Here is a 27,224-nt window from a genome sequence, read left to right on the forward strand (position 1 = left end):
TAAGTGATAGGCAGAGGTAAATATCAGCATATTTTTAATTCACTATTTTTCTCTTTAAGGGAATGAATCTTCTGAAATTAAGATACTCAGTATGTTCTGGAAATTGAAAAACCCATGTTTAGAGAAAATAAGCTTTCAGCAATTTAGCAAAGTCAAATTATTACACAATTTAAATTCCCTTATATAAACATACCAAGATCCAATTGTAGCTCATTAAAAAAATACGTCTTATTAAAATATAGTAAGTCAGCTTGTTGAGTGAATTCCAGTCAGACATTTACTAGGGAAGTTTTTGTATTTCTGTACCATGTAGTAAACACCAGTTCATCAGAATGCTTGGGAGATTGATAATCAATTGCATTTTCAGATTAATTAAGCAGTGCATCCCCTACACCTGTCATGTATCTCACATGTGTTCCATGAAGCAATTTGTGGACCGTTAATAAGCATTAAATGAATAAAGGGTCCATGGTCAAGTTAGTTTGGGAAATACTGGCTCAGGCTAAATTTGTCAGATTTCTTTAATACAGGATTTGTCAGAAAACTTGATTTCCTAAAACACATTGTGAACCTCCAAGCCGTGTTTAGAATGTGCAACGCTTCCCAAACGTGTTTGATTATGGAGCCCATTTGTTGAGGTATATCTTAGGCCACATGTTAAGTCATGATTCCTAACATTAGATAACCAGTATTCAAAGTGCAAGAAATATACTGAATGGTACAACTCAATAAATACAATTTGCTTCTTAATGATTCCAAAAGTACTTCAGGATCTCATAATATATGAGGCTGGCTCATCTTTATGAACTCATTTAAGTATTACTAAAAATACGCTGGCTGTTTATTCATTTCAGGAGTTACAGTCTCTGTGGTTAGAGATAATGAATGCTGTGTTCAGTTTGAACACTTACAGTTTCGTTTTGTTTTGAATCGGGGTGCACTTTAACTGTAACATTTAATATTTTCTTGTCAGTCTTTAGATTTACTCCGTTTTCCTTTTCCTTGTTTAGGACTCTGAGTTGCCCTCGAAAGATCTGAGTGTGGGGGCAGGAGTGTCCAAGGAGCCCTTCTGCTCCCCCTGCTCCCTTTTTGGAGACACGCAGGGAATAACTGAAGGTGGGTCCGCAACCCCCCCCCCCCCCGCACAGTAGGCCTTCCACAGACATTGGCTGAATTGGAGAACTGTGTGAACTAGGCTGCTAGAAGTGGAAAATCCAGCCAGCCCAAGTAAAGGAGAAATAGAAACCAGTTTTAACTCGAGTGGAGGCTGTAGAATTTAGACTTGAGTTTTTTGAAGTGTCTGGTATTCCTCTTTCGGCGCTTTTGTACCCAGGAAATAATACACCTTCGCTCTGGTGAGCCCAGATTTCCCCGTGAAGACTTAAGGATTAGTGCGGCCGAGTGGCCAGTACACAGAGGTGACCGGTAACAGCGCAGCCAACGCTGACCTCTAAGCAGGGGTCACTGCCATCACCTCTCAGGCTGACTCTCCGTTTGTCCTTCTCTAGTATTTGCTGTGTCATTTTCTTTCCCTCCACCTAGTTTTCTCTTATTTTTCACCACCTTCCCCTTCTTCCCAGTCTTTTCTCCCTCCTTTTCCCCGCCAGCCCACCATCCTCCATTAAACTGGTGACATGAAGCACCATAGGCCATCAAAATTTGCTGGTTTCTTCATGTTTCCTAGCTCTGGAATAAAATTTGTTGCCTGCTGTTAATATACAGAGTGGATTAATCCAACTCATATTTCCCTAAAAGAAAGTGAAGTTTTCTTTTTGTGTGACCTGAGTGACCACTCCCTCCCCCCAAGTAGGGTCATTGACCCTTGAATTATAGATTATATAAATTACTGAACGTTTCCCTGTAAAAGTGTAGTTGAGAAAATGGGACCCAACTTTCTGTTCCTGAAGTGACTAGAATTTTATCTGGAGCTCATGGGCTCTCAGTTCCCTGATCTGAGAGGGAACTCAGATACCTTTTGGTGTATAGAATCTCATTATCTTGCCAAGTCTAGCTATAAAGATAACCGCCTTTTAAATTTTCTTGAATGCCTATTATATACATGAAATACTTTGTTTTATACACTTTTTTTTAGTGCTTAATGTCATTACCACCATGACTGTAAGTGTGGTTCTTAAGAGTGATGTTATGAATGTCACAGCTCTGTCAGCTCAGACCTGCCCTCTGCTGGCCTTGACCTTCTCCTTGCTGAAGTGAGTGTTCGGTCCCTTCTGGCACAAACGTTCCCTGTCAAGTGTCTTGTGATGCTGGTGACCCCTTGGACTGCTTGCCTGTTTGGATTGGGTTCCTCTGTAGGGGATGGTTCGGGATGTGAGGCCATGGGGTGAGGCAGTCATCTCAGAATTACCTAAAATACCTGAAAGGACAGAGTATTTTTTTAAATTCAAAAGAAATCAGAGAACAGAGGGAGAAGTTGACTGGCACATGGGTAAGCCCTTGGGTGTGTCCACCGTTGGTGGCTCCCGCCTGGTTTCTCTGCACACAGGGGTGGGTGGTAGGAGGCCTCGGACTCTGAGGTTCTGGGAGTGCAAGCTCTTCATCCAAGTTGCATCTGGCTTTCCTCGATGCCTCCTGTGTCGTAGGCACTTTGCTGGATGCCTTTTGGACCTTCTCTCTTCAGCCCTGTGAGGTGGCTGGTGTCATTTCCCTTGTGCAGATGAGGTGCCAGAGGTTAGAAACTCACCCAGGGCCAGACAGTTAAGTAGGGATGCAAGTCCATTGTTCCTGGCGCTTATCTCCTGGCTGGTTGCTCTGATAACCAACCACCTGTCCCAGTGTTATATCCACCATTCTCTGGCCTCCCACTCAGCTATGAGCATTGTGGGTCCACCTGGGCTTTAAGCAGGCATCCCGAATCTGTTATTAAAATTTCAAGTCTTGATTTACCTGGGAGATTGGTTCCAGCCCTAGCTTAGGTTCCCATGCCTGTGGAAGTTGTAGCTGTATTCGGCCCTGTCCCAGGTAATGCCTCCCATCAGGCATTCTGTGAGGCCCTCTCATCTGCCCTCTTAACTCTCTATAATGAGTCGGCAGGCATCGCTCGGGGCTACTTTCTCCTCCTTTTCCTGCTCAGGCTGCAGGTAGCCTTCCTTAGCTAGGACCTCCGTAGGAGCCAGCCTGGAGGGCAACCCCTCACCCCTTCTTCTGCCCCCAGTTCCACACATGCACATCCTCCCTTGAGCCCTCGGTTGTACTTGCACTCTCTCCTCTGCTCTTGGGACCTCCCCTGTAGCTCTCCTGGGCTCAGATTTCTCTCCCAAGCCTGCTGCTTGATGATAGGCATCTGGAGGGCAAGGGCTGTGTCCTGGTTTCAGTCCAGTTCCCGAAGCGTTTGGCACACTGAGTAGGTGTTTCGATAAATACACCAGTCTCTAAGGGCTTTTATTTCTATTCCATGGGTCTATCTCACCTGTTTAAATTTAACAGAAATTGTTGGGCTGTGTTATGCTTTAACAAAAAGCCAAAATACCCCGAAGCCAGTGATTAATCCACAGGGTGATTAGTGAAGCTTTTGCCTCTCATTTTGGCTGTGTCAGGATTGAGCAATGTGCCTGGGTCCCGTCCCTCTGCTCTGCTTTTGTTCTGCTCTATAAGATGAGTGCTGGCGTCTCTTGTGAGAGAGCTGTTTTGACAAGCCTTGTGCTGCAGTTTCTTTGCTACAGGCCTCATCTGCACAGACGGGAAGGCAAGCTGAGCTTTCCCCATGCTTTCTGGATGGCCTCAAAGAACACCAGGACTTCCCTGATGGCTAAGACAGTAAAGAGTCTGCCTGCAGTGCAGGAGACCCGGGTTCAGTCTCTGGGTCTGGAAGATCCCTGGAGAAGGGCGTGGCAACCCACTCCAGTATTCTTGCCTGGAGAAACCCCATGGACAGAGGGGGGATGACCAGCTTTTATCCTTTGTGGGTTGAAAATTCACCTTTGATCTATTGAGATTGTGCTCATTGCCTGAGAGCATGCATCTCCCTTTCGTGTCCTGCTCATCAATGCAGGACTTCTTCAGCCTTGTCTTTTGCTCCTGGGACAAGCAAAGGGCTGGAGGCCCATGGGCAGTTTCCACACGGTCTTCACATGTTTGAGGTTTACAGCAGCTCCCAAGTGAGGTGTGTTGGAAAGAATAGAAGTGGAGGAGCCACAGGTGTTTGTTTTTCACTGTTTGTTTTACCATGAGGTACCAGCTGTGTGATATTTAGCAGGTTCTGACCCACGTTTTCTCAAGCATAAAATGAGACTAGAATACCTGGATTTTGGTGAAGATCATTTAAAACCGTCTGTGTGCATATGTTTTGTTAATTCAACGCACCAGTACATGTGCGAATTGATCTTTTTCTTTGTTACCTTTCTCAAGGACAAACTATGCTTAAATATATTTGCTTATATTTAATTTTTTTTTGACTGTGCCGCACAGCATGGGAGATCTTTGTTCCCCGACCAGGGATCGAACCCAAGCCGCCTACATTGGCGGTGTCGACTGGACTGCCAGAGAAGCCCTCTATCTGCTTATTTTTTAAAGCAAATCTCTTCCTTTTAAAAATATATTTTTATCTTTCCCCTAACATTTTATTAGTTTGAAAAATTTCAAACATATAACAAAATTGAAAGAATTCTTACATGTGTACCCACCACCAAGATTCTATAGGTAACGCTTGCCTTTGTTTGCTTTATCATTTCTCTTTATCCACCCAGAAATCCGTTTTATTTTTGGAGCCATTTCCAAGTAAGTTGCACACATCAATATACTTTACTCCTAAACACTTTAGTATGCATATCACCTAGAGTTCAAAATTTGTCTCTTTTTTTTTGGACCAGTGTGTATGCCTGTGTAATGCAGAATCTCTGTCAGGATACAGAATATTACCGTCACCCTAGAAAGTTCTCTGTGCTCCTTCTCCATTCCTAACCCTACCCATCAACAACCACAGTTCTTATAATTTTTTCCATTATAAATTATTTTTGCCTATTCTAGGCTTCATAGAAATAGACTCTTGAATGTATTCTTTTGTCTAAGGATTCATCTATGTCACATGAGTCAGTTCTTGCTGAGTCGTATTCTGTTGTGTGACTAGGTCGCAGTTCACTTACTCATTCTCTTGTCAATGGATGCTAGGCCTGTATTTCATTTTCGGCTATGAAGAGTACAGCTGCTATGAATATTTTGGTATAAATTATTACCTGGACATGTACTTTCACCTTTCTTGGGTTAATACCAAGAAGTGGAATTGCTGGGTCATAGGATAGCTATTATCTATTATGTTTAGCTTTCTAAGAAACTGCTTGACCTTTCTTCAGGGTTCCACAGTTTCACCTTCCCGCCAACAGTGCATAATGAAAGTTTGGTTGGTCTGCATCCTTGCCCCAGTTTGGTGTTATCAGTCTTTTAATTTTAGCCATTCAGGTGGGTGTGTAGTGATATGTCCTTGTGGCTTTGATTTTCATTTCCTTGATGGCTAATCATTTTGAGAATGTTTTCATGTGTTAATTGTTTATATAACTTCCTTTTTGAAGTTTTCATTTTAACAGTTTATTAAAAGGAAATGTAACTGTCTCATCATGGTCTCTGGGTTCTGTTGTTCAGTCGCTAAGTCACCTCTGACTCTTCGGCCACCCCATGGACTGTAGCCCGCCAGTCTCCTCTGTCCATAGGATTTCCCAGGCAAGAATACTGGAGTGGGTTTCCATTTCCTTCTCCAAGGGATCTTCCCGTCTCAGGGATTGAACCCAATGCTTCCTGCATTGGCAGGCGGATTCTTTACCGTTGAGCCACCAGGGAAGCCCACATGAAAAACATTGTCTCTTGTTTGCACTAAATAAGTTACGCAAAGCATTTACCATGAAGGGAAAGGTTGATAAATTCAACTAGGTTAAAATAAAGAACTTCACGACTGAGTTCTTCACTGCAGAAACTGTCTACAACAGTTTCTGTTTTTGATCTGCATTTCTCTAATAATTAGTGATACTGAGTATATTTTCATGTGCCTCTTGCCCATCTATCTTCTTTGGAGATGTCTATTCAGGTCTTCTGCCCATTTTTTTTTCTTTATTTATTTTTTAAAATATTAAGCCCCATGACCTGTTTGTAAATTTTGGAGACTAATCCCATGTCGGTTGCACTGTTTGCAGATATTTTCTCCCATTCTGTGGATTGTCTTTTCATTTTGTTCATGGTTTCCTTTGCTGTGCTAAAGTTTTTGAGTTTAATTAGGTCCCATTTGTTTTTATTTCCATTACTCTAGGAGATGGATTGAAAAAAGATATTGTTGCAATTTATGTCAGAGAGTGTCTGATGTCCAAAATATAGAAAGAAGTCTTAAAACCTCAAAAGTGAACGGTCTGGGATTGACATGTATACACTACTATGTATAAAATAGATAACTAATGAGAACCTACGGCACAGCACAGGGAACTCTACTTAGGGCTCTGTAGTGACCTGAATGGGGAGGATGTCCAAGGAAGAGGGGAGATATGTGTATGTACAATTGACTCACTTTGCTCTACAGCAGGACCTAACCCAACATTGTGAAACAACTATACTCCAATTAAAAAAAAAAGAAAATGAATAATCTGGTTAAAAAATGAGCCAAAGACCTTAACAGACACCTCACCAAAAATACACAGATAGCAGATAAGCATATGAAAAGATGCGCCCCGTCATGGCATGTGTCGTCAGGGGAAATGTAGATTACAGTAAGATACTGTTCCACATCTATTGAAATGGCCAAAATCTGGAACACTGACAACACCAAATGCTGACAAGGATGTGGTGCAACGGGCTGGGGTGGGGTGGGAAATGTAAACAGTGCTGGGGTAAATGTAGAATGGCATAGCCACTTTGGAAGACAACCTCTTCCAAAGAGATTGGCAACCTCTTACAAAACTAAACATACTCTTATCATAGATCTAGCATTTGCTCTCCTTGTATTTACCCAAAGGAGTTGAAAACTTACAAACACATGCACAAGGATGTTTTTAGCAGCTTTACTCATAATTGTCAAAACTTGGAAGCAACCAAAGTGTCCTTCAGTAGGTAAAAGGGTAAATTGTGGTACATCCAGACAGTGGAATATTAGTTAGTACTGAAAAGAAATGCGTTATCAAGCCACAAAAAAGTCACGGAAGATCCTTAAATACATATTACTAAGTCAAAGAAGCCAATCTGGAAAAGCTACATACTTGTGTGATTCCAACTGCTTTCAGTTCAGTTCAGTTGCTCAGTCGTGTCCGACTCTTTGCGACCCCATGAATTGCAGCATGCCAGGCCTCTCTGTCCATCACCAACTCCCGGAGTCTACCCAAACCCATGTCCATTGAGTCGGTGATGCCATCCAACCATCTCATCCTCTGTCGTCCCCTTCTCCTCCTGCCCCCAATCCTACCCAGCATTAGGGTCTTTTCCAATGAGTCAACCCTTCGCATGAGGTGGCCAAAGTACTGGAGTTTCAGCTTCAACATCAGACCTTCCAGTGAACACCCAGGATTGATCTCTTAGGATGGATTGATTGGATCTCCTTGCAGTCCAAGGGACTCTCAAGAGTCTTCTCCAACACCACAGTTCAAAAGCTCCAACTGCTTGGTAGTCTAGAAAAGGCAAAGAAATATTGAGCCTGTGCTCTAGAGCCCAGGAGCCGCAGCTACTGAAGCCCGTGTGCCTCGAGCTGGTGCTCTGCAAGAGAAACCACAGCAATGAGAAGCCTGCGGACCACAACTAGAGAGTAGCCCCCACTCAACCAGAGAAAAGCCCGTGCAGCAATGAAGACCCAGCACAGCCAAAAATAAATTATACACACACACACACACACATACACACACACACACACATATATATTTTTTGGAGGCTGTAAATATGCATTTTAAAAATAACAACAGACGACTTCTGGTCAAGATTTTACCTTAAAACCATTAGGAAAAAGCAGCCCTGGGAGAAGACAGTCTCCCCAGGGAACCTCTCGCCTGGGCTATTTGCTGCTGTGAGAAGTCAGCAACTGACGAAAAACCCCACTCGGGGGTGTTGATCAGGTGTCCCAAAAGGAAGTTGAAGGGACAGACAGAGCTCTGCCAGGGCTAAGGTCTCGTGAGATGTAAGTGGAGAGCAGGTTCAGGAGGGAGATCCTGGAGAGAGTCCTTGAAGAGACAGTCCAAAGTGGGCAGGCCCCCTTAAAGGGATGATCTCAAGGGACATAAACCAGATAAGGGCCAGAATGGAGGTGAAACTGACCAGCAAGATAAATCAAGGCCCCACTCTTGCTTCTAGAAAACTTACAAATGACACAGGGTCCCTCCCCACTGCAAATCCTCAGCCAACAAGACACATATGATGTGGTAGAAAACAGTGGGAGAGACTCCAGATTCTCGACGGGGCTGTGACACAGCCATCAGGAATGGAACGTGACTGGGGTGTGTGTGTAGAGGTCAGCTCTCTGGCCAACACGGGGGAACATTGCTCTGCTTGCTCCACACTCGTCCTGCCAAACCTGTGGGCTTTTCAGTTCTGGAGCCAGGCTGACAAGAGCTCCTGATTGGAGGAAGGTCCTGAGAGGAGACCCTCTCTTTGGGGCTGGAATATGAGACCACACTTTGTGACAGCAGTGAGGCTGTGTCCACTCCGAAAAGACCGTTCCTGCCCTCAAATGTTGGAAAGTGGGGGAAAGGGATTAGAACTGTTCTAGTGACTCCTGGGCCAAATACGGATAAAGCTGGACTCAACATGGAGGAGAACTTCTGAAACTCAGGACTGCCCCTTGAGATCCCTAACCCCCAGGAGATGCTGGACAGATGGTGGTGGGGACTTGGAGAGGACATGCACACATGACAGGCTGTGTTATCCATTTGTTATCCACAATTTGTTATCCATTCTCTTAGGAATGGTCCTTTTGTGTTCATCTTTCCATTTGAAGGCTGTTAAGGGTAAGGCTGCTGTGAATGCTTTTCTGCAAGTCTTCCTTTTGTGGACATGTGTGTCCATCCCCTAGGATTGGAACTGTGGGACCTCTGGGCACCTGTGCACAGTTCTCCCAACATGGGTTGTACCTCGTGCCATCACTCATCTTTGAGTGTTCCAATTGCTCCTCATTCTCTCATACCAGGTTACACTAGGTTCTAAACTATAGTTACTCTACCAGATGTGGTTTTAATTTTAATTTTCCATATGACACCCCTTTCATATGCTTACTGGCCATTTGGATATCCTCTTCTGTGAAGTGACATTCATAAATTTTGCCCATTTTTATCATTGAGTTATCTCTTGCTTGTTGGTTGTAGGAATTCTTTTCATATTCTAGATGTGGATATAAGTATTCTTAGTTTGTGGACTGCATTTTCAGTCTTAATAGTCTTTTAACGAACAGAGGTTCTTCAGTTCAGTTCAGTTGCTCAGTCGTGTCTGAGTCATTGCAACCCCATGAATGGCAGCACGCCAGGCCTCCCTGTCCATCACCAACGCCCGGAGTTTATCCAAACTCGTGTCCATTGAGTCGTGATGCCATCTAACCATCTCATCCTCTGTCGTCCCCTTCTCCTCCTGCCTTCAATCTTTCCCAACATCAGGGTCTTTTCAAATGAGTCAGCTCTTCGCGTCAGGTGGCCAAAATATTGGAGTTTCATCTTCAGCATCAGTCCGTCCAGTGAACACCCAGGAGTGATTTCCTTTAGGATGGACTGGTTGGATCTCCGTGCAGTCCAAGGGACTCTCAAGAGTCTTCTCCAACCCCACAGTTCAAAAGCATCAGTTCTTCTGTGCTCAGTTTTCGTTGTAGTCCAACTCTCACATCCATACATGACCACTGGAAAAACCATAGCCTTGACTAGACGGATCTTTGTGGACAAAGTAATGTCTCTGCTTTTTAATATGCCTTCTAGGTTGGTCATAACTTTCCTTCCAAGGAGTAAGCGTCTTTTAATTTCATGGCTGCAATCACCATCTGCAGTGATTTTGGAGCCCCCCCCAAATAAAGTCAGCCACTGTTTCCACATCTATTGGCCATGAAGTGATGGGACTGGATGCCATGATCATAGTTTTCTGAATGTTGAGTTTTAAGCCAACTTTTTCCCTCTCCTCTTTCACTTTCATCAAGAGGCTGTTTAGTTCCTCTTCACTTTCTGCCATAAGGTTGGTGTCATCTGCATATCTGAGGTTATTGATATTCCTCCTGGCAATCTTGATTCCAGCTTGTGCTTCCTCCAGTCCAGCGTTTCTCATGATGTACTCTGCATATAAGTTAAATAAGCAGGGTGACAATATACAGCCTTGATGTACTCCTTTTCCTTTTTGGAACCAGTCTGTTGTTCCACGGCCAGTTCTAACTGTTGCTTCCTGACCTGCATACAGGTTTCTCAAGAGGCAGGTCACGTAGTCTGGTGTTTCCATCTCTTTCAGAAGTTTCCCCTGTTTATTGTGATCCACACAGTCAAAGGCTTTGGCATAGTCAGTAAAGCAGAGATAGATGTTTTCCTGGAACTCTCTTGCTTTTTGGATGATCCAGCGAATGTTGGCAATTTGATCTCTGGTTCCTCTGCCTTTTCTAAAACCAGCTTGAACCTCTGGAAGTTCACGGTTCATGTACTGTTGAAGCCTGGCTTGGAGAATTTTGAGCATTACTTTACTAGTGTGTGAGATGAGTGCAATTGTGTGGTATGACCTAAATCAAATCCCTTATGATTATACAGTGGAAGTGAGAATTAGATTTAAGGGACTAGATCTGATAGAGTGCCTGATGAACTATGGACAGAGGTTCGTGACATTGTACAGGAGACAGGGTCAAGACCATCCCCAAGAAAAAGAAATGCAAAAAAGCAAAATGGTTGTCTGAGGAGGCCTTACAAATAGCTGTGAAAAGAAGAGAAGTGAAAAGCAAAGGAGAAAAGGAAAGATTATACCCATTTGAATGCAGAGTTCCAAAGAATAGCAAGGAGAGATAAGAAAGCCTTCCTCAGTGATCAATGCAAAGAAATAGAGGAAAACAATAGAATGGGAAAGACTAGAGATCTCTTCAAGAAAATTAGAGATACCAAGGGAACGTTTCATGCAAAGATGGGCTCAGTAAAGGACAGAAATGGTATGGACCTAACAGAAGCAGAAGATATTAAGAAGAGGTGGCAAGAATACACAGAAGAACTGTACAAAAAAAGATCTTCGTGACCAAGAAAATCATGATGGTGTGATCACTCACCTAGAGCCAGACATCCTGGAATGTGAAGTCATTGGGCCTTAGGAAGTATCACTAGGAACAAAGCTAGTGGAGGTGATGGAATTCCAGCTGAGCTTTTTCAAACCCTAAAAGATGATGCTGAGAAAGTGCTGCACTCAATAGGCCAGCAAATTTGGAAAGCTCAGCAGTGGCCACAGAACTGGAAAATGTATATTATCATTGCAATCCCAAAGAAAGGCAACGCCAAAGAATGTTCAGACTACTGCACAATTGTACTCATTTCACATGGTAGCAAAGTAATGCTCAAAATTCCCCAAGCTAGGCTTCAATAGTACGTGAACCAAGAACTTCCAGATGTTCAAGCTGGATTTAGAAAAGGCAGAGGAACCAGAGATCAAATTGCCAACGTCTGTTGGATCATAGAAAAAGCAAGAGAATTCCAGAACATCTGCTTTGTTGACTACACTAAAGCCTTTGACTGTGTGGATCACAAGAAACTGTGGAAAATTCTGAAAGAGATGGGAATATCAGACCGCCTTACCTGCCTCCTGAGAAACCTGTGTGCAGGTCAAGAAGCAACAGGTAGAACCAGACATGTTTCAAAATTGGGAAAGGAGTATGTTAAGGGCTGTATATTGTCACCCTGCTTATTTAACTTATATGCAGACTACATCATGTGACATGCCAGGCTGGATGAAGCACAAGCTGGAATCAAGACTGCTGGGAGAAATATGCATAACTCAGATGTTTCACGGCAGCCATGAAATTAAAAGACGCTTGCTCCTTGGAAGAAAAGCTATGACAAACCTATACAGTGTATTAAAAAGCAGAGACATTACTTTGCCGACAAAGGTCTGTATAGTCAAAGCTATGGTTTTCCTGTAGTCATGTATGGGTGTGAGAATTGGACCAGAAAGAAAGCTGAGTGCTGAAGAACTGATGCTTTTGAACTGTGTTGTTGGAGAAGATTCTTGAGAGTCCCTTGAACTGCAAGAGATCCAACCAGTCAACCCTAAAGGAAATCAGTCCTGAATAGTCATTGGAAGGACTGATGCTGAAGCTGAAGCTCCAACACTTTGGCCACCTGATGTGAAGAGCAGACTCATTAGAAAAGACCCTGATGCTGGGAAAGATTGAAGGCAGGAGGAGAAGGGGATGACAGAGGACGAGATGGTTGGATGGCATCACCGACCTGATGGACACGAGTTTGAGCAAGCTCCAGGAGATAGTGAAGGACAGGGAAGCCTGGCATGCTGCAGTCGATGGGGTCACAGACAGTCAGACACGACTCAGTGATTGAACAACAACTAGTGACCCCAGAAGAGCTCGGAAGGGCTCCAACACTGGCTCCGCAGGCAACTCCCCAAAGTGAAAGAAATTGGACTTCACACTTATTTTTCCTAAAAATTTTATACTTTAATTTCCAAAAGTCTGCCTTATTTTGTATACAGTGTTTCTATAGAATATTCCTGATAAAAACAGAGAAAATGGAATATTTCATGAATTGACATTTTATAACTAATATATTTTCATCTGTATTTGGAGTCTTTGATTCCAGGAATTTATAATGGTTCTGTATCTTCACATTTTGAAAAGTTCTAGTACCGTTTAAAAAAAAATAAATGACACGATGACATGTTCAAGTTCTTGCTGTTTCCTTTTAAACTTGTATGTTTTTTTCCAGATAAAAATGAAATTAAACTATTTGTTTTAAAGAAAACATGTGTCACCTTTTCTTTGAAGTCTTATACTTAAAATACTTTATCTTTTTCTCCATATAAATAAAGAATATACCTTTTTTTTTAACAGAAGAAATAAATAGTTAAATGACTTTTTTGGGTCACAAAAGGCCAGACTATGTTGAAGACTTCTCAGAGATACCTTTAATTCACCACTAGGTGCCCATTCAGAGAGATCATGTGCCCTGGAGGGCTGGCAGAGGGGCTCCCAGGGATGGTCCCAGGTTCCTGATGCCCGTTCAAGATGTCAGGGCACTCTGGAGGTCTGACAAGGCCAGCCTCTCAGGGGTCTCTCTGTTTAAGGAAACAACCACCCCCCCACCTTTTCCTGTGTGGAGACAGGCGACCCAAGTTGGTAACTGTCGACTGACGTGGAAAGAAAGCCTTCTCCCCTCCAGGAAAGAAAAGAGAGTGATCCCATGAAGAACTCAACCATCATGAGGCAGAGATAGAATAATCAGCAAGAGACTTTAGGATGAAAGCATTTAACATGTTTGAAGCAATGGAAGAAACAATGAAAACCATAAGGTAAACCAAGGTAATATTGAAAAAAAAATAATCTGAAAAAGAACCAAAGAGACATTCTAGCCATGAAGAACATAGTCATCAAAACAAATGGAAAACTTCTGTGTAGGTTTAACAGAAAACCAGACATACCTAATTAAAGAGAGAAGTAGCCAATTGGGAGATTTAAGGAAATGACTCAATGTGTAGCACAGAAATTAAAAATGGAAAATGTGAAAGCAATGTTAAAATATGGAGGGTAGAATGAGATGCTCCAAACTGTGTCTAAATTAGGTGATCTGGGGGAGAAGTGGGACGAAGCATTATCCAGAGAACGCCTGGGAGTCCCTCCAGACCTGACAAGCCAACTCCTCATATTACAGGGCACCTCAAACCTCAGATAGGATGACATAACACTGTGAAAATGCAGTGTTCAGCTTCAAGAGAAAAACCTAAAAGCTGTGAGAAAAGAATCACTTACAAAGGAACGAGCGTTAGACTGCCATCAGAATTCTTATTTGCAACAATAAGAAGGCAAGGGACTAGTATTTCAAAATACTGAAGGAAACTGTCAGTCTAGAATTACATACCAAATTATGGTTCAAGAGTGATGGTAAATAAAGATTATTCCAGACATGCACATATGTTAATCATAAACAGAACACTATGGGAAAAAAACTGCTGAAAGATGTACTTCTTTAATGAGTTCAGAAAGAGGAGGTGGGATACCTATAGAAAGCACTGGTAAGCACAGATTGGTAAACATCCAGACAAAATTAAGTAGATATGGGGGGGGGGTCAGGGAATAACAGTGAGAAACAGGTCATATTCTGAGGTTTCAGGGTATTTGAATTTAGGGGGAGACTGTTGAACCTGCTGGGCTTCCCAGAGGCTCAGTGGTAAAGAATCTGCCTGCCAAGCAGGAGATGCGGGTTCATTCCCTGAGTTGGGAAGATCTCCTGGAGGAGGAAATGGCAAGCCACTCCAGTATTCTTGCCTGGGAAAACCTATGGGCAGAGCTTGGTGGGCTATATTTCATGGGGTTTCAAAAGAGCCAGACACAACTGGGTGACTAAACCACAGTTCATTACAGATGGTGATACCCACCCTGCACACTCTCTTGTTCTTATCTGCTTGCTCTGATGAGGCAATCTGCCATGGTGTGAGCTGCCCTATGGAGAGGCCTACATGGCAAAGAAGCCAGCCTTCAGCCCACAGCCACCATGGAGTCATGCTGCCAGCAACCACAAGAGTGTGCTGGAAGCAGATTCTGCCAAGGTGGGTCTTTGGATGAGACCACAGCTACAGCAGACACCTGAGACCCTGGGCCAGAGGACCCACCTCAGCCACACCCAGGTTCCTACCCACAGAAACGTGGAGATGGTAAATGCTGTTCCTTGCCAATAAGTTTTAGGATGATTAGTTACACAATAACAAATAACTAAGACACATACAATACACAGCAGTTAAAAAGAATGAAGTAGAGCGGCAGATGTCAACAGGGAAAGGCTTAAGAAGATTGAAAGAAAAGGCTAAGTTGCAGTATGATACCATTTGCGTCAATTTTTTGAATACAATTTGAAACAATTTGAAAACAATATTGCTCATGCAAAAATTAATAGTAGGAGCATTAAAACGTTCAGGAAGTTTACCAATGCTGTGAACTGGCTTGTGTGACACCAAGCTCCTGGTGTAGACACAAACTAGAAAAGCAAGTGCTTTTCCCTCCACACTCCCTTAGGTTCCCCTGTAAGATGCAAGGGCTTCCCAGTAAAGAACCCACCTGCCAACGGAGGAGATGTAAGAGATGAGTGTTGGATCCCTGGGTTGGGAAGAGCCCCTGGAGGAGAGGATGGCAACCCACTCCAGCATTCTTGCCTGGAGAATCCCACGGACAGAGGAGCCTGGCGCGCGACTGTCCATAGGGTTGCAAAGAGTTGGACACGAGTGAAGCGACGTAGCACATACACGCACAGCAGATGCAAATGTGCAAGGCTCTATGTAGAAATGTTTTACAGGGACTTCCCTGGCGGTCCAGTGATTAGGACTCTGTGCTTCCACTGTAAGGGGTGCAGGTTCTATCCCTGATCAGGGAACTAAGATCCCTCATGCTGTGCTGCACAACCAAAATTAAAAGAATCACGTCATAAATGCAGAACACATGTAGAGCTGTTGACTTCGCATTCTCCCCACTGGCAGCGCTGACTGCAGTGGAAGCAGGAGGCTCTGGGGCACAGCAGCTGACTCAGCCCAAGCCCTGGTCTGTATTTTAGGGAGACTTTCCAGGAAACTCAGTCAAGAGTTCTGATAAATCCCTTCCATTGCGGCTAGCCCGAGGGGGTTCTGCAGTCTCAAAATCAAGGCCCCCGACCATGACCAGGAGGGTACACTGCAACTTCACAAAGACGGTGACCTCAGGGACAGGGGAGGCACTGTTACTGGAGAGACGTTCAAAGGAGAGAAATCTAAAGCAGACATGACAAAACAACACTAATTCTGGTGACGGGTATGTGCTGCATGCTAAGTTGCTTCAGCTGTGTCTGACTCTTTGTGACCCATGGACTATAGCCCACCAGGCTCCTCTGTCCATGAGATTCTTCAGGCAAGAATACTGGAGTGGGTTGCCATGCCCTCCTCCAGATCTTCTCGACCCCGGGATCCAAGTTTCATCTCTTACATCTGCTGCATTGGCAGGAGGGTTCTTTACCACTAGCACCACTTGGGAAGCCCTGGTGATGGGTATATCTGTCTTTTAAAAATGTATTACTATACTCTTCTAAATGTTGAAATATTTCATCATCTTTTTTTTTTTTTTAAATGTGGTCACCATGCCTGGTGATAAGATGGCTAGGAGAATATTTTAAGTAGAGAAAGTCTAAGTAGTATATGTACAACACAGGGAAGCCATGTGAAAAAACAGTAATGAATTCAACTATAAAAATATTCTAGATACCAACCACCATAAATCAAAGGAAACAACGAAATGTTTCTAATTCGTGTTACAAAAAGTGTACTTCCCAAACTACCAATTTTTGTGAACTTAATAAGTAAACCGTAGGAAAAAATAGGAAAATGATGTGAACAGAAAGTTCATAGAAAAAGTATAAAAAGATTCCAGTTTATGCTGTCTCACTGATAGTGACTGAAATGCAAAGTAGAACCAATCTGAGATATTTCTCGCTTTTAAGATTAGTAAACAAAAGAGACAGTGTTGGTAGGATGTGGATACAGGCACTCTTACACGTTGGCAGGTGAGTGTAAACCAGTACAACCTCTGTGGAGGGCAGCACTGTCGAGTCTGCCTGGATCTGTCACAACTATAGGTGCATCCTGGCCGAGCAGTTCCACTTCCAGAAACACCTTCCTGAAGACATGCTCAGTCATGTCCAACTCTGTGATCCCACGAACGGTAGCCCGCCAGGCTCCTCTGTCCAGGGGATTCTTTCTCCAGGTAAGAATACTGGAGTGGGTAGTCATTCCCTTCTCCAGGGGATCTTTCTGACCCAGGGATCAAACCCAGGTCTCCCGCATTGCGGGCAGATTCTTTACCATCTGAGCCACCAGGGAAGCCCCAAAGATACGCTCACACGTGTGGGAGATGATACATACAGAGTTGTTTATGACAGCCCTGCTCGTGATAGTGAGAGATTGAAAACACCCTCAATGTCTATGATTCAAGAAGGGTGAGTAAATAAATGATGGCTTGTCCCTACAAATCCTGTGCTTTTTTTAGGTATAAAAAGGAAAGAGAATGTTCCTCATGTGCTAATATGGAGAGATTGCCAAGATATATTAAAATGTGGGAAAAGGACATAACACAGAACAATATACATACCTGCTAGCATTTGCTTAAATACTACATAAACAAAATCTCTGGTTATGCACACACGGAACAAGTGACATGGATCGCCTGTGGGGACCAGGGGTCACTCTGTGTCCATATGTGAATTTTGAACAGTGCTCCTGAGGAATATAAAAGATCTGAATAAATGAAAAGGCAAACCCTACTTTCAGGATGAGTTAATTTTGTAAAACTGTCGATTGCTCCCTAACTTATTCTATGAATTCAAAATTGTTTTAATGTAGTTGTCATTCTCATGTTAATCTACCGTATGAAGGGAAATCAGGAACATTCTGAAAATGATGAGTGAAGAGAGGACAAGCCTAAGACATGAAAACATAAAAAGCTGCCATGATTAAAACACTGAGACACTGACCCCTATTTAGATGAATAAATAAAACTGAATAGAACCAGGAATATATCAGAACAGACACAGGAGTTTAGTAGAACAGTACAGGTGCTGCTTCACACCATTGGAGGGAAGATGGATTTATTCCATAAATGTTGTGAGGATGACTACATAGCTATCTGAGAAAGTGATTCTTAGTGCGCCAATGCTTTAGAAGGGAAAATGAGATGGTTGGATGGCATCACCGACTCGGTGGACATGAGTTTGAGCAAGTTCCAGGAGATGGTGAAGGACAGGAAAGTCCATGGAGTCGCAAAGAGTCAGAACGACTTACCAACTGAACCACAACTGGTGGTCCAGTGGCTGAGACTCCATGCTCCCAATGCAGGGGCCCACGTTGAATCCCTGGTCTGGGAACTAGATCCCACATGCCGCAACTAAGAGTTCACATGCCACAACTGAGACCCCATGCAGCCAAAATGTTTTTTCAATTATAGAAGTGAAAATTAAACATAAAAGCATTAGAAAAAAATATGAAGAAAATATCCCTATCATCTCACAGTGGAAAAGGCATGATATAAAACACAGAGTTTATTTCAAAACAGAACAACAAAACACTGCTAATTTCACCCAAGTTTAAGAGACAAGACAATCTGCCCCTGGGCCAACCCGGGAGGGTCTAGAGAGGGATGGGGAAGCTGGAACACAGCACTGACTCAAGCAACAACCAGCGAGATGGGGACCACAGGGTGTGCACCACAGCTGTTTATAAGTTAGAAACTGGGAACAATCAAAATGCCCAGCAAAAGGGGACTGTTGAGAAGAAGTTTGGTGTGATTCCAAAACAGAGTTGTTTGCAGTCACTACAAATAATGATTTAGTAAATCAGGGAAATGGGACAACCTCAAGGCTGTGTTATTAAGTGAAAATTCATTGAAGAATATGGAATGACCCATTTTGGAGGGAGAGGAGATACATGTGATTAGAAAAAAAACAAACTAGAAGGAAGGAAATGCACTGGCACTTTTGTGGGGGTTGTCTCTGGAGGCAGGGGCTATCTGTGGAGGCGGGCACTGTCTTTGGAGGCAGGGGTCACTGGGGCTTCGCTGCCAGCCTTGTGGTTTTCTGGGTTTCTCTGAACGTAATACCTGTGGTTATTTCTATAACTTCAAGGTTTGAAATCTGAATGATGGAGGAGGTGGTGTGAGTCCATAACCAGGATTCGAGAGGGGAACCACCAGTCCAGACGAGGATGTGACCGCTGAGGGCCTGTGGACGCCAGAGGAGGGAGGCAGCTGGAGGTGGACTCCGGACTCTGCAGTGAAGCCTACCTCATGTTGAATTCTGTGGACATGACACAAGCTTGAAGCAGTCAGGGGCAAGGCGGGGAGGGGGCAGACTGCCGGGGTCCCTGGGGCGGCCGCGGGCGAGGCATGAGCCCCCAGGCACTCCAAGGCGGGGGAGAAGCAAAGCAATAACAGTGTTCCACACCTTCCATCTCCTGCCTGAGCCTCACAGAGGACTCGGCGGGAACGGACAGTGGCGAGTGGGCGCTGCCTGTGTGTCCTCGGGAGCAGACAGAGGCCCAGCAGCAGAGAAAAAGGTCTGTCTGCCCACCTTGTTTGAGCTGAACCTTTCCAGCAAGGGGAGAAAAAGGTCAAAGGAAAGTGGGAAGCAGTCTTGCTCCCCCATCTTCTTCAAATAAATAACTAAATGTGGAAGAATGGGCTTCTGAGTCACAAGGAAACCTTGTCCCCAAGGATCGGGATCAGAAACAATGGGAAAAGGAGTTATTAAAACCATCGGCTCCCAACAAGCTCAGGAAGAAGCTGAATGAACTTCGAAGAATTTGCCTCATCCTGCTATGAAAATAGGAAATTTCGGAAAGTCTGGAACCATCACGTGCGTACAGTTAGAAGCCCTTTCCCTCCACTGACATGGTCACGGCTCGCGTCACTAGAGAAAAGTGCATCTTAGCTCCTCCCGCAAGGCCTGTGCACCAGAAAACGAAACCTCTCACAGCAGGGACAGCGCACTGGCAGCGTGGGCACTGCCAGCAGATGGCTGGACACGCCGCCTCCTGGCCCCCTGACCTGGTGCCCAGAGCCTGCCCTTCTGCACTCTGCGCCCAGCACGCTGATTTTGAAAAGGTTTAACAGATACTCTCTTTGTAGAATGAAGGGCCCTGCAACATGGTGTTCTCACAAGCCACCCTTCCCATTTCCTATCACCCCCACTTCACCAATGCCTCAGACCCCAGCTGAAAGGCCCCACTCTTGTCCTGTGGAAAAGATCCTATTTAAAAGCGAGAAAAGGAGGAAACACACTCAGCCGTCAGGAAGCAATAGCATTAACTCAGGGGCCAAAAACAACACTGCAGGCTGAGAACAATGCAGGAGGTGGCGTGGGGAGGATCAAGGCGGCTTCGCCGGGTGTTTCTGGTCCTCGAGACTGAGAGGGGGCCCAAGTGCGAGTCACTCACGGAGGGTGGAATAGGCAGTGTTTCCAATAATAGAAATAATAAGAATTTATCTGAGCATTTTCCGATATTAAAAATAAGTTTCCTTCTGGACAAAGATTGGCTTCACATGAGGCACTGGTCTCTCACTCCATTGTTCAGCTCAAAATATCCCCAGGTATGTAGTGATGTGGCCACAGACCTGCAGGTGTAGTGGAACTCTCGAAAAGAAAATGATTTTGGAAGAAAAAAAAAGGCTTACCTTCAAATGATTTTACGAAAAGTAAAGATTCAAATTTCTCGTAAGATTAACTTTTACAAACTGAAAATTAAAAATGCTATTTTCAATATGCTCCACTCCAAGAATGTATAGTTTCCAGAAATTTCACACACGATTAAAAAATGAAGATAAAACAAGCTAATGGGAAGATAAAGCATGCCATGATGTCCCATAATCGCTCCAAGTAGCAGCAAGTTTATCTTAAGAGTTTCCTAGCAGTCAAAGGGAAAACAGAAGAAGATTGATGTGGATTCTTAAAGAGATGGGAACACCAGACCACCTTACCTGCCTCCCGAGAAGCCTCTATGCAGATCAAGACGAAACAGGTAGAACCGGACGTGGGACAATGGACTGGTTCCAAATTGGGAAAGGAGTACATCAAGGCTGTATATTGTCACCCTGCTTATTTAAATTATATGCAGAGTTCAATTCAGTTCAGTCGCTCAGTCGTGTCCGACTCTTTGCGACTCCATGAAAAACAGCACGCCAGGCCTGCCTGTCCATCACCAACTCCTGGAGCCTACCCAAACTCATGTCCATTGAGTCGGTGATGCCATCCAAACATCTCATCCTCTGTTGTCCCCTTCTCCTCCGGCCTTCAATCTTTCCCAACATCAGGGTCGTTTCAAAAGAGTCAGTTCTTTGCATCAGGTGGCCAAAAGATTGGAGTTTCAGCTTCAACATCAGTCCTTCCAATGAACACCCAGGACTGATTTCCTTTAGGATGGACTGGTTGGATCTCCTTGCAGTTCAAGGGACTCTCAAGAGTCTTCTCCGACACCACAGCTCAAAAGCATCAATTCTTCTGCGCTCAGCTTTCTTTATAGTCCAACTCTCACATCCCTATATGAATACTGGAAAAACCATAGCCTTGACAAGACGGACCTTTGTGGACAAGGTAATGTCTCTGCTTTTTAATATGCTGTCTAGGTTGGTCATAACTTTCCTTCCAAGGAGTAAACGTCTTTTAATTTCATTGCTGCCATCACCATCTGCAGTGATTTTGGAGTCCCCAAAAATAAAGTCAGCTACTGTTTCCCCATCTGTTTGCCATGAAGTGATGGGACCAGATGCCATGATCTTAGTTTTCTGAATGTTGAGCTTTAAGCCAACTTTTTCACTTTCCTATTTCACTTTCACCAAGAGGCTCTTTAGTTCTTCTTCACTTTCTGCCATAAGGGTGGTGTCATCTGCATATCTGAGGTTATTGATATTTATCCCGGCAATCTTGATTCCAGCTCGTGCTAAATCCAGCTCAGCGTTTCTCATGATGTACTCTGCATATAAGTTAAATCAGCACGGTGACAATATACACCTTTGACGTACTCCTTTTTCTATCTGGAACCAGTCTGTTGTTCCGTGTCCAGTTCTAACTGTCGCTTCCTGACCTGCATACAGGTTTCTCAAGTGGCAGGTCAGGTGGTCTGGTATTCCCATCTCTTTCAGAATTTTCCACAGTTTATTGTGATCCACACAGTCAAAGGCTTTGGCATAGTCAATAAAGCAGAAATAGATGTTTTTCTGGAACTCTCTTGCTTTTTCGATGATCCAGCGGATGTTGGCAATTTGATCTCTGGTTCCTGTGCTTTTTCTAAAACCAGCTTGAACATCTGGAAGTTCACGGTTCATGTATTGCTGAAGCCTGGCCTGGAGAATTTTGAGCATTACTTTACTAGCATGTGAGATGAGAGCAATTGTGTGGTAGTTTGAGCATTCTTTGGCATTGGCTTTCTTTGGGATTGGAATGAAAACTGACCTTTTCCAGTCCTGTGGCCACTGCTGAGTTTTCCATATTTGCTGACATATTGAGTGCAGCACTTTCACAGCATCATCTTTTAGGATTTGAAATAGCTCAACTGGAATTCCATTACCTCCACTAGCTTTATTCATAGTGATACTTCCTAAGGCCCACTTGACTTCACATTCCAGGATGTCCGGCTTTAGGTGAGTGATCACACCACCGTGATTTTCTGGGTCATGAAGATCTTTTTTGTACAGTTCTTCTGTGTATTCTTGCCACCTCTTCTTAATATCTTCTGCTTCTGTTAGGTCCATACCATTTCTGTCCTTTATTGAGCCCATCTTTGCATGAAACGTTCCCTTGGTATCTCTAATTTTCTTGAAGAGATCTCTAGTCTTTCCCAATCTGTTGTTTTCCTCTATTTCTTTGCATTGATCACTTAGGAAGGCTTTCTTATCTCTCCTTGCTATTCTTTGGAACTCTGCATTCAAATGGGTATATCTTTCCTTTTTCTCCTTTGCTTTTTGCTTCTCCTCTTTTCACAGCTGTTTGTAAGGCCTCCTCAGACAGCCATTTTGCTTTTTTGCATTTCTTTTTTTGGGAATGGTCTTGATCCCTGTCTCCTGTACAATGTCACGGCCTCTGTCCATAGTTCATCAGGCACTCGGTCTATCAGATCTAGTCCCTTAAATCTATTTCTCACTTCCACTGTATAATCATAAGGGCTTTGATTTAGGTCATACCTGAATGGTCTAGTGGCTTTCCCTACTTTCTTCAATTTAAGTCTGTATGTGGCAATAAGGAGTTCACGATCTGAGCCACAGTCATCTCCTGGTCTTGTTTTTGCTGACTCTATAGAGCTTCTCCATCTTTGACTGCAAAGAATAGAAACAATCTCATTTCGGTGTTGACCATCTGGTGATGTCCGTGTGTAGAGTCTTCTCTTGTGTTGTTGGAAGAGGGTGTTTGCTATGACCAGTGCATTCTCTTGGCAAAACTCTATTAGCCTTTGCCCTGCTTCATTCTGTACTCCAAGGCCAAATTTGCCTGTTACTCCAGGTATTTCTTGACTTCCTACTTTTGCATTCTAGTCCCCTATCATGAAAAGGACATCTTTTTTGGGTGTTAGTTCTAAAAGGTCTTGTAGGTATTCATAGAATCGTTCAATTTCAGCTTCTTCAGCGTCATGTGAAATGCCAGGCTGGGTGAAGCACAAGCTGGAATCAAGATTGCCGGTAGAAATATCAATAACCTCAGATAGGCAGATGACACCACCCTTATGACAGAAAACAAAGAGGAGCAAAAGAGTCCCTTGATGAAAGTGAAAGAGGAAAGTGAAAAAGCTGGCATAAAACTCAACATTCAAAAAACAAAGATCATGGCATCTGGTCCCATCACTTCACGGCAAATAGATGGAGAAACATTGGAAACAATGACAGACTTTATTTTCTTGGGCTCCAAAATCACTGTGGATGGTGACAGCAGCCATGAAATTAAAAGATGCTTGTTCCTTGGAAGGAAAGCCATGACAAACCTAGACAGCGTATTAAAAAAAGCAGACACATTACTCTGCCATCAAAGGTCCATATAGTCAAGAAAGAAAGAAAGAAAAGAAAGTAAAGTTGCTCTGTTGTGTCCGACTCTTCGCGACCCCATGGATTGTAACCTACCAGGCTCCTCCAACCATGGGATTTTCCAGGTAAGAGTACTGGAGTGGGTTGCCATTTAGTCTAGCTATGGTTTTTCCTGTAGTCATGTATGGCTGTGAAAGTTGGACCATAAAGAAGACTGAGCGCCAAAGAATTTATGATTTTGACCTGTGGTGTTGGAGAAGATTCTTGAGAGTCCCTTGGACAGCAAGGAGATCAAACCAGTCAACCCTAAAGGAAATCAGTCCTGAATAGCCTTTGGAGGGACTAATGCTGAAGCTGAAGCTCCAATACTTTGGCCACCTGATGGGTAGGGCCGACTTATCGGGAAAGACCCTGATGCTCAGAAAGATTGAGGGCAGGAGAAGGGTACGACAGAGGATGAGATGGTTGGATGGCATCACTGACTCAATGGACATGAGTTTGAGCAAGCTCCAGGACTAGTGAAGGACAGGGAAGCCTGGCATGCTACAGTCCATGGGGTTGCAAAGAGTTGGACACGACTGAGTGATTGAACAACAACAACTGTGACATAAAGACCTTAGAACACTTCTCCAAGTTCAGATTTAATGCTAACTCTCACTGCCTGCAGGAAGGCCACCATCTCTGCTTCACTGATACTGGGGTTGCCTCCGGCACCGAATGCTTACCCTGTATCTATCAGTGATGGTTTCAGCAAAGGACAGGTGACCTTATCCTGCCCAGTAAGCCATAAAGAGAAATTTGCAAGAATGACTATGAATCAAGTTGCACTCCCCCCAGAGAGCCACAGAAAGAGTCTCCCTCTCTCTAGGTGGGTTGGCTGCACTGTTGCAGCCATATTGTTCCTAGTTCAAGGATGAAGCCACCTCCAACAGAGAGAATGCTGAAGGATGGAAGAAACCTGGGTTTTCAGTGTTATCAACCAGCCCTGGAACCCTCAAAACTCTTGACTTCCTGTTCAGTGAGATAACTGCCTGTCCCGTGGTAGAATACTAGATTCATTCAGGTTTTTCATTTCTATGGAAACAAAATGTAAAAGCTCAGGTTTTAGAGGGCAAACACAAAACTAGAAATGGAAATTTTCTACACATAACAGAAATCTTGAATAAATAAGACTTTTTATGCCAGCATTTTTTTTTTTTTCTTGAAATCCATCATAGGAATGGAGGAACACCCCTCAGCAGACATTTTCCTCAAACCAGACAGGTCTATGTCAGCCTGTCTGTAAAGATGTCAACTTATGACATAGCCTGTCACGTGTGGGAGCCCATCTCTGGTGCAGGAAAGGCTAGAAAGAGACCTCTTTGTCATCAAGCCTTTGCCAGCTCCTATATAACATATGTGGCAGAGACAGGCCCGTTTGAAAACTTAACACATGTGCCAGAAAGAAAACTACCACAATTCAGCATTACTTAAAAGAGCAGAAGACTGGATAGATACAGTCTTAATATACATCATTGAGTGAGTGGAGACAGATATCCATCATAAGTTACTGGTCAAATGCACGCACAGTAGAATCTTAGAGAGCCATAAAAAAGAAATGGGGAGACTTCCCTGGTGGTCCAGTGGTTAAGAATCCACCTTGCAATGCAGGAGTCACTGGTTCGATCCCTAGCCAGGGAGCTAAGATGCCACATGCCAAGGGCAGCTGAGTCATCACGCCGTAACTACTGAAGCACACGTGCCACAAGTAGAGTCCGTGTGCCACAGCAAAAGATCCTGCATGATGCAACTAAGACTCGATGCAGCCAAATAAATATAAAAAAAAAGAAAGAAGAAAGAAACCATTATTCTATAAGTAAAAAACGTGTAGAGCACTGTGTAGAGTGTGCTTTAAAATGTATTTAAGAGGAGAGAAATATATGTATTTTCTTGCAAATGGTATCACTACCTAAAAAATTATTCAAACACTTAGCAACTTAAAAGAACAGACATTTATTATCTCAGTGTCTGTGGGTCAGGAATTTGGGGGTGCCTTGTAGAATGGTTGTGGTTTAGTCTCTCTCAGAGTTACAGTCAAGATGTTACCCGGGGAGTGGTATCAGTAAAACTGGAGTAAGGACCTTCAAAACTCTAACTAACCTCCAGAAAGGCAGTAAGAAAACTGATAAAAATGGTCAGAACCAACTTGTCAGAATCTGGAAATTAACCAGAAGATCGCAGCAATCTGGGAAGTTTCAATCAAGAAAAGTGACTGAAACTCAGTAACAACAGGGAGCTTTGGGGCAATTTACCTTGTCTTATTTCCACCCCCCCGTCTCTCCAGCTCCATGATAGCCTTGAAAATCAACAACCACAATCACAGTGGAAAACAGCAGCCTGGCAGAGAGCAGGAGAGGCAAGCCAGAGTCAGAGCTTCTTGAAAGCCTCATTCCCACAGAACTGCCATCATGTGACCTGTCTGGTAGCTCCCGGAAGCCTCGATTGCAAGGCTGTCCTTACTGATTAGACTTGGAGCTTGTCCAATGAGAAGTCTTTTCCCTGAGGGTGTTGGTAAAAACATTTCAAGGTAATTTTTTTGATGCTATGGGTACTGCAGGCAGTAGGTAACAACTGAGGCAAACAACAGGCTACCTCAAAAAGTTTAAAAGTAAAATCTAGGGCAGGAGATGTCCATAAGGGCTTTGAAAATCTGAAATGTTCCTCAGAATCCAGAAGGCTGAGGCACAGGTAGTAGGATTGTGTACATGCTCAGAAAAGAACTGATAAGGCCCTCTCACCACAAGCTGACACTGAGGCTCTTTACAAGCAGAAAGTGAAGTGTAAGGCAGAGATCTTACTAAGTCTCTGGCCGAGTGTCGAAGGCATACCACGACAAGCATACAGAACCCCTTGGCAATGACCAGGTGATTTACTGTTTCAGGCATTAAAGGAAATCTTTGACCAATTGTTAGCTGGCCACTAATCTAACCGAGCAGAGACTTCAGTGGACACACACCAAAAAGCATACAGAGCTTACAAAAATAGTTCAGAGAAGTCACCCAACAAGTAACTTCAGCAACTACCCAAACCTCTGAGGATGAGGGAAGAACCTGATTTCCAAAGCCGCCACATTATATTAATTTAAATGGCCGATTTTCATGAAAATATTACAAGACATGCAAAGAAACAAAAAAATGTGATCCAGATATGGGGTGGGGGGTGGGGGGAGCAATACCCTATCAATAAGAATAGTTTCAAAGACCAGACCAGAGACTTTAAATCAGCTACTTAAAATATATTCAAAGAACTAAAGGAAATACTATTTGAACTAAAGGAAAGTATGAACATGTGTATTACCAAAGAGAGTATCAGTAGAGAGAGAGATTATAAATAAATAGAGTCTAGAGTTAAAAAGTACAATGACTGAAATGATAAATTCACTACAGCTATTCAATAGTAGATTTCAGCAGATGGAAGAAGGAATTGGTAATCTTGAAGACAGGTAAACTGGGTTTACCAATCTTGAGAAGTAGAAAGAAAACTAAGAAAAAAACTGAACAAAGCCTCAGAGACCTCTAGGACAGCATCAAGTACACCAGCA

The 27,224-nt window shown here is 43.6% G+C and overlaps 2 protein-coding genes and 1 non-coding gene across 9 annotated transcripts in view; 2 read left to right on the forward strand and 1 right to left on the reverse strand.

The window, feature by feature from the left end:
• The window catches only part of LOC145531819 (pannexin-1-like), a 28,498-nt gene extending 17,633 nt beyond the window's left edge, over window positions 1–10,865 (forward strand). Inside the window, exon 3 of the mRNA XM_081555386.1 lies at window positions 7,395–10,865. The gene's annotated coding sequence lies outside the window, so the exon portion shown is untranslated. The remainder of the gene's footprint in view (window positions 1–7,394) is intronic.
• The window catches only part of LOC145531818 (uncharacterized), a 55,694-nt gene that overhangs the window by 6,522 nt on the left and 21,948 nt on the right, over window positions 1–27,224 (forward strand). The window contains exons 2-4 of one of the 7 annotated variants that reach the window (XM_081555379.1): window positions 1,011–1,116; window positions 16,653–16,852; window positions 18,765–20,283. In XM_081555379.1, coding sequence (XP_081411505.1) covers window positions 1,011–1,116; window positions 16,653–16,852; window positions 18,765–18,770 — 312 coding nt within the window. In that variant the 3' untranslated portion in view covers window positions 18,771–20,283. Of the gene's footprint in view, window positions 1–1,010; window positions 6,571–11,824; window positions 12,802–16,652; window positions 16,853–18,764; window positions 20,284–27,224 lie in introns of those variants that run through there. The other 6 variants (XM_081555384.1, XM_081555385.1, XM_081555381.1 and 3 more) reach the window with 6 other exon arrangements.
• Window positions 24,957–25,104, reverse strand: LOC145533618 (small nucleolar RNA SNORA12). Its single transcript, XR_014074205.1, has one exon. It is a non-coding gene; the product is annotated as a small nucleolar RNA SNORA12 (small nucleolar RNA).

The sequence above is a fragment of the Giraffa tippelskirchi genome, chromosome 13, assembly GCF_054371585.1.
Source record: "Giraffa tippelskirchi isolate mGirTip1 chromosome 13, T2T-mGirTip1v1.2.pri, whole genome shotgun sequence".
In the NCBI taxonomy this organism is placed as follows: domain Eukaryota; kingdom Metazoa; phylum Chordata; class Mammalia; order Artiodactyla; family Giraffidae; genus Giraffa; species Giraffa tippelskirchi.